The sequence below is a fragment of the Syngnathus leptorhynchus genome, chromosome 22 (genome assembly GCF_054491065.1).
Source record: "Syngnathus leptorhynchus isolate UIUO chromosome 22, UIUO_Slep, whole genome shotgun sequence".
In the NCBI taxonomy this organism is placed as follows: Eukaryota; Metazoa; Chordata; class Actinopteri; order Syngnathiformes; family Syngnathidae; genus Syngnathus; species Syngnathus leptorhynchus.
The window spans coordinates 1,626,802-1,640,585 of NC_141216.1; the positions used below are offsets into that span (position 1 = coordinate 1,626,802).

A 13,784-nucleotide genomic window follows, 5' to 3' on the forward strand; every position below is an offset into this window, starting at 1 on the left:
TTAAACAATAGCTAAGGTGTAATTCAATTTCAGCAATACCCCGCTTGTCATCATGTTTTGGCCACACTTCTGTTACTCACCAATTAACACGTGCAAAACAACAACCGGATCGAGTTGTGTGCTGTTCTCCAGGCATCGTCTTACGCCGCTCCAATTGAATAAATGGGATAATTTTTGTTCCTCAATGACAGGGAGCAGGTGCAGGCTTCTTCTTCATTTGACATTCAAGATGAGATTTTTACCTTTCGAAAAGGCAATTATAGACAAATTATCTCTTCCTCATAATCATTGCAGGATCATTAATGATTTCATCTATGTACAGTATAATTCATATTCTGCGTCAAAGTCGAGGCCCAGGGGCCAGATACGGCCCGCCGCATCATTTTAGGTGGCCCGCCAAGACAAATTGTGCATCCAATTTAGAAAAGTTTGAATTGTTTTCCCTTTTAAAAAAAATAGAGATATTGTTAGCAATTTTTATGGCCATTCATTTTTTTTTCAAATACTTTTTATTTTTAAATATTTGATTTCAATATTTCATTTGGGGATATTTGAATTTATTAGTCTCTGTTTTGAAAACTAGTTGTGTAGCCTGGATTGACTGTCGTCAGATAAAACTTAATATTGAAGCATCCCCCCCCCCCCCCCCCCCAAAATGGTCTCATTCTATCCCTTCAGTGTTGTCTCGTCATCCGAAAGCGAATCATTGTCTGTTTCAATGTATCCTGGGCGAATTTTCAAATAGCTGTGGTGAAATTGACTCACCATTTTGCTCCTATTGATATTTAAGCGGTGTGTGTACAACTGAATGGCATTCAATTATGAACACATTTATCAGCATTGAGGTTGGAGCCCTTTCTAATTCACTCCTCCTCTGTTGTGGCAACATTAAGACCCTTAAACCCCCCCCCCCCCCACCGCCGACTCCCACACACACACACACACACACACACACACACACACGGACGAACACAAAGTCACACGCTGCTCCTTTGTTCTGGAAACTTCCCACATTGGCAATGTGATATTAAAGGGCGATTATGAAGTCTCCTTCTCACCTCTCTACTACTCATCCCCTGCCAAATGAACACGGTGAATGAGCTTTCTCCTACGCTGTTTTAACAAGATTAAAGATGAAAATCAGGTATTGTTTCATAGCATTTTTCTCCAGCAGGAAACCCGAGACTCGCCAGTATCATTAGTGAGCGGACATAATGGAATTACTCTTGAAGTCTGTGTGAAGCCTTGTTGGGGCTCATTCATCAGCACCAGCAACATTTTTTTTTTGGGGGTTGCTTTTCCCACTGGCTCCACCTTTTTGTGAGTTTATGAGATGTCCGTTTGCATAGAGCCAGAATAATTGAGGTGAACTTTTTTCCACATTCAAGGCAGCAGGAGTATTGGAGGTCAAAGGTCTCACATTTATCACAGTTAAGTGTCAGATATAGGCAGCGTGGGTGGGATGTAGTGTATGCATTTGGAAATGCGTGTGTGATCACGGCAGGATGATGCCAGTTATCTCTGTCGGCCTGTCACAGTGTAGGACAGAGAAGATAAGGGAGAAGATGAAAGGAACCTGCCAAGGTACAAATGTTGCTGGAGGTGAAAACCAAAAAGGCTTGAAAATTAAAACAACTTTTATGCCAAGTATTTTGGTTATCATAACGGCTTTTCCAATGTACCGTATTTTCCGGACTATAAGTCACGTTTTTTTTTTCAAGACAAGAATTCTGTATATCTTATCAGAATTCAAAAGATTTGAACTTGTTCATTGTCTTTATGGTTTTAGATACACTTCAAGAGTCATGTTTGTGGACATCAACGTGGACACCATAATGTTGTCTGTCTAAAGACTGACAAAGAGACTAAGGCAAGTCACAAAGTGGCTTTTTAATGTCAAGACTGAATCAATATAGGTAAAATATTGTGCTGCAGGGAACAACCGTGGCTTTAAATGTTGCCCATGTATCATGGCTTGAGTGAAGGAGGATCAATGAGTCTTTCTCACATTCCACATAAATAGAAAATAAATATTTGTTCTCGAATGTGACCATCTAGATGGTAACTTGAATTTAGATTTGTCTTGTTTATGTTTACCCGGTTGATCTCCCAACATCATCATCATCATTTTAAATTGGAAGGACCATATTGAATTGGCAAGTGGCATAAAATAAATATCTTTGATTCTCTTTTCAACTCTAAGGCTAATGATATGGCTTCCACTGCTTATATGACACTGAGGTCATTTGTCTTCCTGACACCCTCCCACACAAAAACACACACGTGTGCGTGCAGCCACACACACACACACACACACACACACACACACACACACACACACACACACACACACACACACACACACTCTGTGTTAGTGGTGATTATTATTCACGCATGATGTGATCACCTTTTAGTGAATTTGAACATTTCAAATAATCGATGTAAGATTTCTGCAAGAGTGACACCAGAGAAAAGGGAAACCGCCAGTTTAGGGTGTCGTCGGACAATTGGAGTGGTCGATATACTTTTATTTGGAATGTGGGAAGAAACAGAAGCACCACCCAGAGGAAAGACACGGGGAGAACAAGCAAACTCCAGAATGGAACCTATTGAATGATGTTATATGATATTACATCGACCTTTTGCGCTGTTATAGAAAATGGTGGAAAGCAACGACAATAGATTCAACTTGAAGGAGAATGGAAGTCTGAGAGACGTTAATTACCACTTCTATAGTGGTTAATTAACTTGATGGACAGCAATGTATTGCAGAGGGAACCTTGCCGCATGATTAATATGGTGACAGGCTAATGGGGAAACGTCAAGTGTATTTGTACAGCTTTACATGCTATGCTACAGGCACGGGAGGAGATGATGGTGACTTGCACCAACTCTCATGTCTCAATGTGACTGCAGTGAATAGCAATTAGTGAGGCCATTTGTTTGACTGACATCTGACCAGCTCTACTCTGCTCTGGGGAGGTGTTGGAAGATGAATGAAGCGCTTCCCTTCCAACAGGTGAAGATGAAGTGTCTCTGATGATGTCATTTGCTTAATGTCTTTGTCTCTGACCATCAAACTCAGCGTTGGTGGACTTGTCTGACTGTGTGAACAAAAAAAGAAAAAGGTACATGCGCTCACTGTTCTTATACTTTTGCATGGCGGACAAGGTCCTCGAGTCTCTCTGAAATGTAATGGCTATTTTAGTTTTGGAATGACTCTCATGTCTGGTGGACCGCAAGGGAGCAGCCTAAGATCAGCAGGTCAGAATTAATTGCTATGCACTCATTAAAAGGATTCTGTCTCAGTCATTAGACTGAGCCAGGCTCCACCATTGACATTTGACTTGTGTACCATCATCAGAAGCATTAATGCTAATGTCCTGGAACAGCAGTCTTTTAAATGCTCTTAATATTGCCCTCATTACAGCAAGAGCTCATATTCATATATCAAACCTGGATTTGGATTGAAAAATTGCCAGCAGACTTCCGAAACAGTTTAATGCATTTTCGAAACGTTACAATTTACAAATACAAGATGCAAAATGAACTTGCCATTGACTTCAGTATATAATGTCAATATTTTCCACAAACAATTCCAATGATTCTCCTCTCCGCTGTCATACTTCATTTGAGTTGCCCTGTAAAAAAAAAAAGCCACCTACACCGAATTACCAAGAAAAACAGAAACCACCCACGGCCCCTAGAAGAAAGAAAATCTGCTGGCCAAACAGGCCGACATCTCCCACATGGTCAGCCTGTTTGTGTGTGTATGTCTTATAGCGGAAAGATGGAAGGAAAGAAGGAAGGAGTGGTAAGGAGGGGGATGGATGGAAGGACTCTTTGCAATTTGGGGTGACAGTGAAAACTACAGCATGTGGGTGGACAGTGACAGGCCCTGACAGACACCATGGCATACAAACAATATAAGGACTAACATGTCTTTTGAATTGAGTTTTTTTTTTTTTAACAGTAGCTATAATCATCAAAATATTTCAGGAGCATATATTGAGTTGAGCTAAGTGGAATGAACTTCTTTTATTTTGTCTTTTTATATTAGCACGTTTATTTCCCACAGTTCCTCAACACCAAGGGAAAAAAAAAAAGATGAATTGCAGTATAGGAAAATTGTTTTTCTCAATCCCAAAAACTTCAGGAGCCCTAGTGACATCCAGAAGAAAGATGAAACAATTGAAATACAAGTTGAACTGTGGCGAACATTCGGGGCGAAATTGAGCAGAGAAAACAGTAGCACGCAGAGGGATTATGTTTGCAGCAGAGAAATGTTGATTGATCTTCTGATGAAGAAGCTGGAGGGGTGGGGAGCGTGAGGGGAGCGTGAGGGGAGCGTGAGGGGAGCGTCCCCCCAGCCCCCCGCCCCCCCTGCTGCTTTCCACCCCCGGATGCTCTTGCTGAAATACAAGACTGGCAATGGAGCGGCCGAGCGTTAGGCCATCAAACCCCAAAGAAACATCTCCAATCTCACTCTTTTCCTTTTTCTTCTTCATTGCTGTATGACGCTATTCGCCCTTTTCTGATCTTATTTTTTCTTTTTCTTTTTTATTTCTGCCCACCCTCTGCCTGTATTTACTGTCTCCCCAATTTTATCTGCTGACATTTTCCTCTCCCGCAGAGCCATTAATAGGCAAAGGAGCCAAAGTAAGGCAACTTGAGCTTAATTCAAAATAGATGCCTCATTAGGTTGGAAATCTGTAAGAGCGAATCCATAAGGTGAAATCTCATTTCATCTTAGCATCGGAAATATTGTACAATATCCAAACCATCCGAAATCTTTCAATCAAACAAAGTTTTTCTCTTTTTGTCTCTCCTTTCCTTTCTTTTCTTTTCCTTTCTTTTCTTTTCTCCTCCCCTGTTCTATGCAGGGCTTTCACTCAAGCTTTGCTTCCCCGCCACAATGTGCAAACATTTTTGCATCCGTGGGCGAGACAAGAGAAAAACAGGCCACATTATGTGAGGACGTCCCAAAAGCCCAACCGTTTCCTCGTCTGACTTACTGGAGGCGGTCAAGAAACATTCTTGGAAATGTGAAAGATTCAAATGAGTTTGATTAATGCCGGCTTTTTCAAACACTCTCTGTGTTCTGGAGAAACTTAGAAGCTTTTGTGAAGGCAATGAGCTTCTTACACAATCATCAACTATGCATGCAAGTTGCTGTCAATGACCTCTACTGTACATCATGTGATGCTTTTTGTTTTGAACCCAATGAGAAGAATAATGTGCTTAATCTTTGGGCCTGATGGCAAAGAGCCAAACACTTCACAGAGCAAACGATCATCCTTAAACAAAAATCCATAATGCACATATAAAAGTTGGAAAAAAAAAAAACTTTTTTTCTGTGAAATGTAAACTTTAACAACTCAATTGCAAACTGTGATATCCAGCTGAGGTGTTCAACACATTTTCAGTTCACACTCAAAGTGTGGCAAAAATACATGGATTCCAATTTGTTGTCAAATGAGAGCCTCATTAGTCACAGCTTTTATTTGATAGCAACAAAGTACAGTAAAAGTTTTTTTTTAGACTGAACATAAATTTCAAAACTTCTACTGGCATAAATCAACATTTTTTTGTTTTGCGGCTGCTTACATATAGGCTGTCTGTGCATGGCTTTGAAAACATATTATGACTAGTAAAAAAAAACAAAAAAACAGTATTAAAAAATACATACACAATGCACATCAATTTATTCTTATTGATTATTGAAAGGATTTTACAAGTGCCTGTGGAGCAGCACACGTTACAGTAACCCTTTGTAAGTCCCTCCCGTAGCTTTCCCATTCATCTCCTTTTTTCTTCTCCATCTTGGACTGATATCAGAGCGCTTCTCTCGCTTTCATGTGTCTAGACAGTCAACGATAAAAAGCTTTTCTGTGACACCACAATAGTCAAAGTGTCAGGAGAGCAGCTTAAAAGAAGAATTATGGATTTGCTCGCGGTAAAGTTTGAACTTTTGGGGTTTTCAATGTGTATGCTGGGGTCACCGGGGCCATAGTTTGAAAGTTGAACGATAAATAGCTCGCTAGTGACATGTGAGAGGAAACCAGAGAAAACCCACACAGGCACGGGGAGAACATGCAAACTCCTCACAGGGAGGAATGGAATGTGCTAACCAGTGCCTAGCGTCAATATGGAAACCAAATTCCATTTCAAGCCAATGTTTTTCTGTATGGTAACATCCGCCTACAGAGGGGATTTACCAGGTTAGGTGAAGTGTGTGGGTGAGAGACGTAGAGAGCGACTGTACTTCACGAGGCCACAGGGGGGCGGGCTCATTATTTGAAATGAATACCATATTTTCATTATGTTTAGTCCAGTACAGTGAAAAACTTTCCATGAACATTGAAAAAGAAAAAAAAATCCTGCAGGCTCCTTCTGATTCGATTGTGGTTCAAACTTGCGTTCCGACTCAATCAAATTCGTCACTTTCCGTCGTTTATCACAACGGAAACGAAACCGATAAAGGGGAGGCTTGACACCGGATTCACTCACTCCTTTTATGGGCTTAAGACCTGAGCCGGAAATGATTATTTCAGAAACACAAGTGCAAGATATTACTCTATTGGTAAAACAACAAAAATGAAGTGAAGAGTTTGATGCTATTTACTGCTTATGTGTATTTTTAAAAGATGTTTTTTTTTTCTCCCCCCCGATTCAGCAGCGCTCGATTCACTTTCACTTTGAAACGTCACGGATCTTCCCTGCCAATCGGCACCGAAGGCTCCGCCTCTCCGCCCACTCCATATTTGGTTAATGACGTTGTGACTACATTGAAAAGGGTTCCCTTATGTACGGGATGGAGAGTGGCTGCTTGGGCCCGACCCGAGAATCCCATTACGAGTTGAGCGTGTTCGAACTATGGAGCGCTCCTCCGCTCTCTTCTCTTCTCTTCTCTTCTCTTGTCATCATGAAGACATGCAGCAGCGATAACGCACCCGTGGTGGATCAACTGTAAACAATCGGGTGTGAATTCAAGGGCGTGAAAAGTTGAGTTGTCAGGATGACGGCCAAAACTCTGGAGAAGGTGCCGATGACTCTCGGGGGGTTTGACAACGTTTATTCCGTGGATGACATCGCCAGCGGCTTGCCCACGTCCGTAGCAATTTTTCCCAACTCTGACTTGGGACCCCATTACGACCAGATCAATGTGGCTGCAGGTAAGATTGAACTGGTTCAAAATTTGCAGTTTTTTTTATGATAACTTTCATAGCAACCTTCTTTCACTAATGATCCGTTTTGTTTTGTCTACAGATCCATTAATGAGCGCAGAGATGAGCGCCGAGAGGCGTTCTCTAGACCTCTCCTCTTACTCCGGCGGGTTCTCGCAACCTCCCTCACACCGCAACCAGACCTTCACCTATATGGGGAAGTTCTCCATCGACTCCCAGTATCCCGCAAACTGGAACCCCGAAGGAGTCATCAACATCGTCTCGGGCATCTTCAACGTCGCCCATCCTCCTCCTCCTCCTCCTCCTCCCCCTCCTCCATCCACGTCATCGTCCTCTTCCCCGGCTTCGCCGGTTTCTCCCGGTCACTTTTCAAGCCGAAATTTGAGTTGCACCATGGCCGCGGCCCATCAGAACCAAATCGAGATAGAGCATCATCAGCTTTATTCTCCTCCTCCGCCGTATTCCTCTGCTCCCTGCGCAGAGGTGTATCAGGATCCCTCGGCGTTTCTCCCTACGTCCGCCTGCCACATGGCCTCTTACCCGCCACCCTCGTATTCGTCCCCCAAGCAGCTCGGCGGCGGCCAAGACGTGGCGGGACTCTTCCCGATGATCCCCGACTACCACCCTGGCTTCTTCCAGCCGGCTTGTCAGCGAGACACGCACGCTACAAACATCCCCGATCGCAAACCCTTCGGCCCGTGTTCCCTCGATACGTTCCGCGTGCCGCCACCTTTGACCCCGCTGAACACGATTCGAAATTACACGCTGGGCGGTCCGAGCGCCGAGGGGGGAGGCCCGGCTCGGCTCCCCTCGGCGTACAGCCCCCAGAATCTCCCCTTGAGGCCCATCCTCCGCCCCAGAAAGTATCCCAACAGACCCAGCAAGACGCCCATCCACGAGCGCCCCTACCCGTGTCCGGCGGAGGGCTGCGACCGGCGTTTCTCCCGCTCCGACGAGCTGACCAGACATATTCGCATCCACACCGGACATAAGCCCTTCCAATGCAGGATTTGCATGCGCAACTTCAGCCGCAGCGACCATCTCACCACTCACATACGCACGCACACGGGGGAGAAGCCCTTCGCCTGCGACTTCTGCGGCCGCAAGTTCGCCAGGAGCGACGAGAGGAAGAGGCATACCAAAATCCACCTGAGGCAAAAGGAGAGAAAGTCCAATTCGTCCTCGTCCGGCGTAAACAACGGCATTTGTGCCTAGGTGGGACACGTCTGCATGTGCTCGCTCAGACTTTGGTATTTTATTATGAGCTAACGGTTGGTGAACTTCAATTGTTGCGTAATTGCAGCCGACTACGCTTCAAGGTGACGGCTCTGCCATAATTGCACTTTGTCTGCACTGAATATATTGTCATAATCAACAAGGGCGGCTGTTATGTGTGTATTAAAAAAAAAAAAAAAAAAAAAAAGGAAACATCTCATGAGAAATAATTGCAATAAAATGTTTCAAAGTAGCCTCATTTAAATGGTGTTAATTCTAACAGGCATTTCTCCGTCGTGCCTTGTCGTATGTTCTGATTTGAGAGACTCTAATGCAATGTATATTTGTTCTTATGTAAAGTTGAGACATGCATTCTATTTTTGTACCCAGTCTCGTGTAAATGTTAAATATCCAAAAACAATAATGTCGTGTAAAGACAAAACTTACATGTTTGTTGTGGGATTGATTAAATGGATGGAAAAAAAAAAACACACACACATTTGTTTTATTGTTCCTATAACAAAGGGAAGTGAATTAACAGCCCGCCTCTTCTCTGAAAATGGTACAATATATGGAAAGTGTATTGTGTGTATGAAAGAAAAGTTTGATTCTAATGAGGTTGGAAATAAAATGCGGTAGGATGATTCCCACGTTGCGCCATATATGGTATTTGTGAGTCATCACCCTCACCCACTCATGTTTAAAGACCTTAAACTGTGACCTTTCATGCAAAGTATTTGTTCCATAGCCAAAAAGGTGTGTCAAATGTGTGACACGCGCATCCAGCGTCTGCACGCTGGCAGTCAATATGGACATGGAAAAAAAAAAATCTTCATATTTCTTATTGTGATTGTAGTAATTCAAAAAAATGCACAGGCTAATTTGTTTGGAGATGTCTTTACAACAACAAATATTATTTGATTGAAAATTCAAAGTGTTGTTTTTTTTTTTTTGTTTCACTTCAGATTTCTAGGCAAACATTTAAAATGTCTTTTTTTGTCGATATCTTAGCAACACAAAGCATCTGGTTGTTTATGCTTATTGTCTAGAATGATTTTTTTTTTAAATAGGTATTTTGATCATTTCAAATTCTTGTTTTTGTAGCTCAGCGCTGCGGCTCGCCGTCTGCAAGCCTACGGCTCATGGCGAAGGCTTGCCGTGGACTGCAATTGAATTTCAGCTGCAAAACAAACCCCCGCCCGGAGGAAGGTCGGCTCGGAAACATTGAGAGAACCAGTGAGCTGTTTAATCCTTGTGTTATGTTGAAGTAGTCCTAAGTAGAGATGTCCATGTAAACAATTAATTGCTGTTTTTGGACATTTGAAGCAATGATTTCCAATGGGGGAATTGTGATGGCTTCCTTCCGTGACGTTGTCAGGCTGATGTGTCAAATCAAGCACAAAATGGGGGCGGGCGTCAGTAAGTCCACCACAACTCCAAATATAACATTAAATCACTTGTGGGGGGGTTTTCAGGGGGGGGGGGGGCATCATTTTTAATACAGTCCTATCACATAAGTGCCAATTAGTCATTTCAAATGACACATAAGTTAATTTCTGGACTTTACGGTTTGATTTCATTGTATGCGTGGGTTGCATGAGTTTTGACTGACATCCGGTGAAACCTTTCTGTTAAGAAATATATTTACTGAGAAAAATGGTGATGTGTTCAATGTATAATTAATTCTATGTATCTATCGTGCCTTTCCTTCTGAGATCTTTATTTGCTTGTTGTCCCCCCCTCTGCTAGGGAATACAGTAACTTTCGACAGATGAAAATCATTGAAATTATAATTGTTTGAATATAGTCTGTGAATTTTATTTTTTCAACATACATTCAATAAGTGTATCAAGCATTGTGCTAACATGTGCAACTTGCAAAAGAAAAAAAAAACAACCCACTAGAGTAAGCTGTCGACAAGAAATGTCTTGATGCGATTCAGAGAGCAGTCTTGAGAGTTTCACGTTTACTGTTTGAGGGCAGTGATGACGAGCTGATATGATTCTATCAATGCTAATCATGAACTGCGTTATATTCATCTTTGTTAGCTCTATTGGTGACACACAAACGCGCGCATGCACGTATTGAGCATTTGCTAATAGTCTTTTTGTGTTTATCTAGTGTTTGCTTTACAAAAAAAAAAAGTTCAGTGTAGAAGAAATGAGGCTACTACATTGTGATGATTGAAATAATTTGAGTGGTTGTAGCTTTTCAGCAAAGCACGCCCGGTAACTATAAACATAATATTTGCCCTCCCTGTTGACTGGGGGCATAAATGTCATTTACAAAAGTAATTGAGTTGATGTCACAAAGCAATTTTCTAGTACTGCTATAGTCCCACTGGTCACACAGAAACAACCGGACCCGGGTAAGCTTCTCCTCCACACCAAAAGTCCTCTGGCTGAGGGATTTCTAAAAGCCACATCTCCTTCTCTTTCCCCTTCTCCTCTTCCTGAAGCTCCTGGTTCTCCATCACACCAATGTCTGGGTCTGCCACAGTTTTTAGAACTTTGTAATAGTGACAGTCCCGCCCATCATCTGGATCGTACGGCGGTGCCAGGATATCCAGGAAAGCGGCAGGTCCGTCTACAGCGTCAATTTGGTGGAGATTATCCCGCAGAGGTGTCAGGAGACACGGTCCGCTGTTCTCAGAGTACTCGGCTACCGAGCGGAGCAAAGATCGTCGCAGAGAAGCGTTTTGAAATGGAGTCACAGGAGTTTCAAACCGAGGAGGGGCTGTCTGGCCACTTTCCAGCTTGTCGAAGCAACTGACGCTCACCTTGCCGTAGAGGACCTAAACAAAGAGAAAAGAATGAATTTGAAACATTCAAATGACTTCTCCATACTGCCCAAAAAAAATAAAGCAAATACAGTGATGTCCATTTCTTGCGGGAGACATTCATTTTGAATGGCAAACACACACAACAAAATATTGTCAACAACAGCAAAACATCGAAGACCTTCAGCATCCCGTTCATGCCCGGATGGTCGTGAAGAGGTATGGAGGCTCCGGTTCTGAGCAGGAATATGCCCATGCTGAACACATCCGTTTCACAGATGTGCATGTAGGTGACCGGCGGGGGATCCGGTTCCGACGTACCCGAGGTGCCTTTGTTTTTCTGGGGAGAGATCTTGAGATCCGTAGCCCTAAGCGCAGTCACCAAGGAGATGAGTTTGGCCTGTTTTTCTGCAAAGACTTTACTATCTCCGTTGGCCGAACACTTTAAACCTTTAAAGGCCATAAACGCTTGTTTTGCTATTTTCTGGATGAGAGGATCTTTGTTGTTTCGCGACATTCTTGTCGATGTGAAGGAAGAAAAAAAAAAATGACGGGTAAAGGTGCACCTTTTCCGTCGCAAACGAAAAGCGTCTTAAACAACCTAGTGTCAAGAAATGTTTCCTAGAGTCTCTTGGTCCACGTTATCTAAAGAGAAAATAACAAAATGTAGGTTAAAAATGTGTCTTTTGTCGCGGTAATGCCGAATTTCATCGCCAAATCTGATTCTTCCGTTGGTCATTTTCCAAGCTTCTCTTGCTCAGCTGCCTGCACGCACTGCGTCTGCGCAAAAGACGCAAAGCACCATGGGACTTTGAGTTTCAATACAAATAATAGATTCGTGTGATCGGATTCAAATATTCAATAGCATTCAAATTTCATAATTATTTTGTTGGACGAAAAAAGCGTGTGACATTTCACCCGCAGGATTAGAATGAGTATCGCGTAAACGTGACAAAAACGGTGATAATAAAATCGACGAGACTACATTACCCACAAACGCTGAAGACGACCGACAGTTGAAAAGAGGAAGGCCAGATCGGCCATTGAACTCACGTCTTCCGGTCAATAGAGCTACTTCCGGTCTCTCGGCTCCATAATCGTGGCTTTTCTATACATATTTTATTTTTCTCCAAATAGTGAAAAAATAGTTTATTTTTCCCCAAAAAAGTAAAAAATTATATTTCATTTTTCTCAAAAAAATCTATAAACAACTGCCTATACATGTTCACAACAGAACATGGACCTGAACCCTGGACCCTCAGATTAAAAGTCTTATGCTCTACTAACTGAGCTACTTAGGTTCTATGGAGGCCTGTAGTCAGTGGGACCCAGGATATAGACAAAGAGCAGATTCTGAGCTGCGGAGTGTGTGTGAGCATGCAAAAAGCCTTATCCAGAATAATAACGGCACAATGCCTGAACAGGGACTTGAACCCTGAACCCTTGTAGTGTCATGGAGGGAAGTTATTCTGGAGTTCTATGTGAGAGGACTGATATTTTCAATTCTCAAATTACATTTTATTCTGCACTCACACACGCACGCACACGTGCACACACACATTCCCATATCCAGAATTAGCATAATGAGACAATGAAACTGCAGATAGCATCTGCTTATGGATCACTTGGCTTTTGTGTTCATCAATACGCAACTTGTTTTCTGAAATAAGAGTTGGCATTATTTAGTCTTTGACTGTCTGGAATATGTTCACCCCCTGTGACCTTATTCAAACAGAATGAAATCCACTCTTTTGTCTGTCAATGAACGCTCACAGCCTTAGCCAAGAATGCATTTGGATTATTTTGCAGGGGGAAATGCCTGCATAACTAAATGGGAAACAGAAAGAACAGAGCCAATGCTAATGTTTGTTCATTCCACCAAACGCCGCTTTGAGAAATTGCAGAAACGGAGATTTTGAGGTTCCAAAAGAAATCAATGGATGGATGAGTCCAGCATTCTTCTGAGAGGAAATGAAGTGTAAAAAAAATCTCATCCGTGGTTCATGATGAAGTCAACTGCAGCCGTATCGTCACTACTGAGGAGTCAAGTGGTAAAGTCTAAAACGCTGGTGCGCAACCAACTCGTTTGTCACTGTTGCCGCTTTGATAGACACTATTAACTTTGTGCAAACCGACCGCCTCCAGCATCTCAGACGGTTACTGCAAACAAGCCACTATAATAAAGCCATTAAGCAATAGAAGTCAACATTAATGCACTGAACAATTCTGCAAAGAGCCGTCACGCAATTCATTTGGAGCCATGTTCGATTGAATCAAAAATAAACAACCAATCGCTCCTTATAGCGTAAGATCTTAAATGTAACTCGAGTAAGTGTTTGAGTATGTGGGTGGGTCTATGTGGGGTCTGGGGCAGGAAGGATCCACCTTCTCCCCCAGCCCCCTCAGCCAAGCAGGCCCTTTGTTCAGTGATGATGTATGAGACAGCATCTCCTTTGGAGTACCACAGGAACACGACAGCAAAGCAACTACAGTGTCCCATAATGGAGACTGATGGGACAGCTCTCACTCTCTTGACTTTGTCCACTACTAAGATTGAGTTGGCGTGGCACTCCAGGCTCCAACAGGACCCTCGGACACCTCTG

The 13,784-nt window shown here is 42.8% G+C and overlaps 2 protein-coding genes across 2 annotated transcripts; one reads left to right on the forward strand and one right to left on the reverse strand.

Annotated features, from left to right (window-relative positions):
• The first annotated feature begins 6,854 nt into the window (after positions 1 to 6,854).
• Positions 6,855 to 9,033, forward strand: egr2b (early growth response 2b). The gene is made up of 2 exons (XM_085904004.1): positions 6,855 to 7,175; positions 7,270 to 9,033. Exons 1-2 carry the CDS (start codon positions 7,019 to 7,021, stop codon positions 8,400 to 8,402), a joined length of 1,290 nt encoding a protein of 429 aa, XP_085760130.1. The 5' UTR covers positions 6,855 to 7,018; the 3' UTR covers positions 8,403 to 9,033.
• Positions 9,034 to 10,148: 1,115 nt separating this feature from the next.
• On the reverse strand, positions 10,149 to 11,983 carry adoa (2-aminoethanethiol (cysteamine) dioxygenase a). Its single transcript, XM_085904772.1, has 2 exons — positions 11,363 to 11,983; positions 10,149 to 11,196 (listed from the first exon to the last, which is right to left on the reverse strand). Exons 1-2 carry the CDS (start codon positions 11,696 to 11,698, stop codon positions 10,747 to 10,749), a joined length of 786 nt encoding a protein of 261 aa, XP_085760898.1. The 5' UTR covers positions 11,699 to 11,983; the 3' UTR covers positions 10,149 to 10,746.
• Between the last annotated feature and the right edge of the window lie 1,801 nt (positions 11,984 to 13,784).

Bases quoted from the DNA above. Each gene is read 5' to 3' on its own strand.
- egr2b (XM_085904004.1), top strand. From the start codon at position 7,019: ATGACGGCCAAAACTCTGGAGAAGGTGCCGATGACTCTCGGGGGGTTT. The intron at 7,176-7,269 runs GTAAGATTGAAC...TTTTGTCTACAG, and splicing joins CCAGATCAATGTGGCTGCAG to ATCCATTAATGAGCGCAGAG.
- adoa (XM_085904772.1), bottom strand. From the start codon at position 11,698: ATGTCGCGAAACAACAAAGATCCTCTCATCCAGAAAATAGCAAAACAA. The intron at 11,197-11,362 runs GTCTTCGATGTT...CTCTTTGTTTAG, and splicing joins GCATGAACGGGATGCTGAAG to GTCCTCTACGGCAAGGTGAG.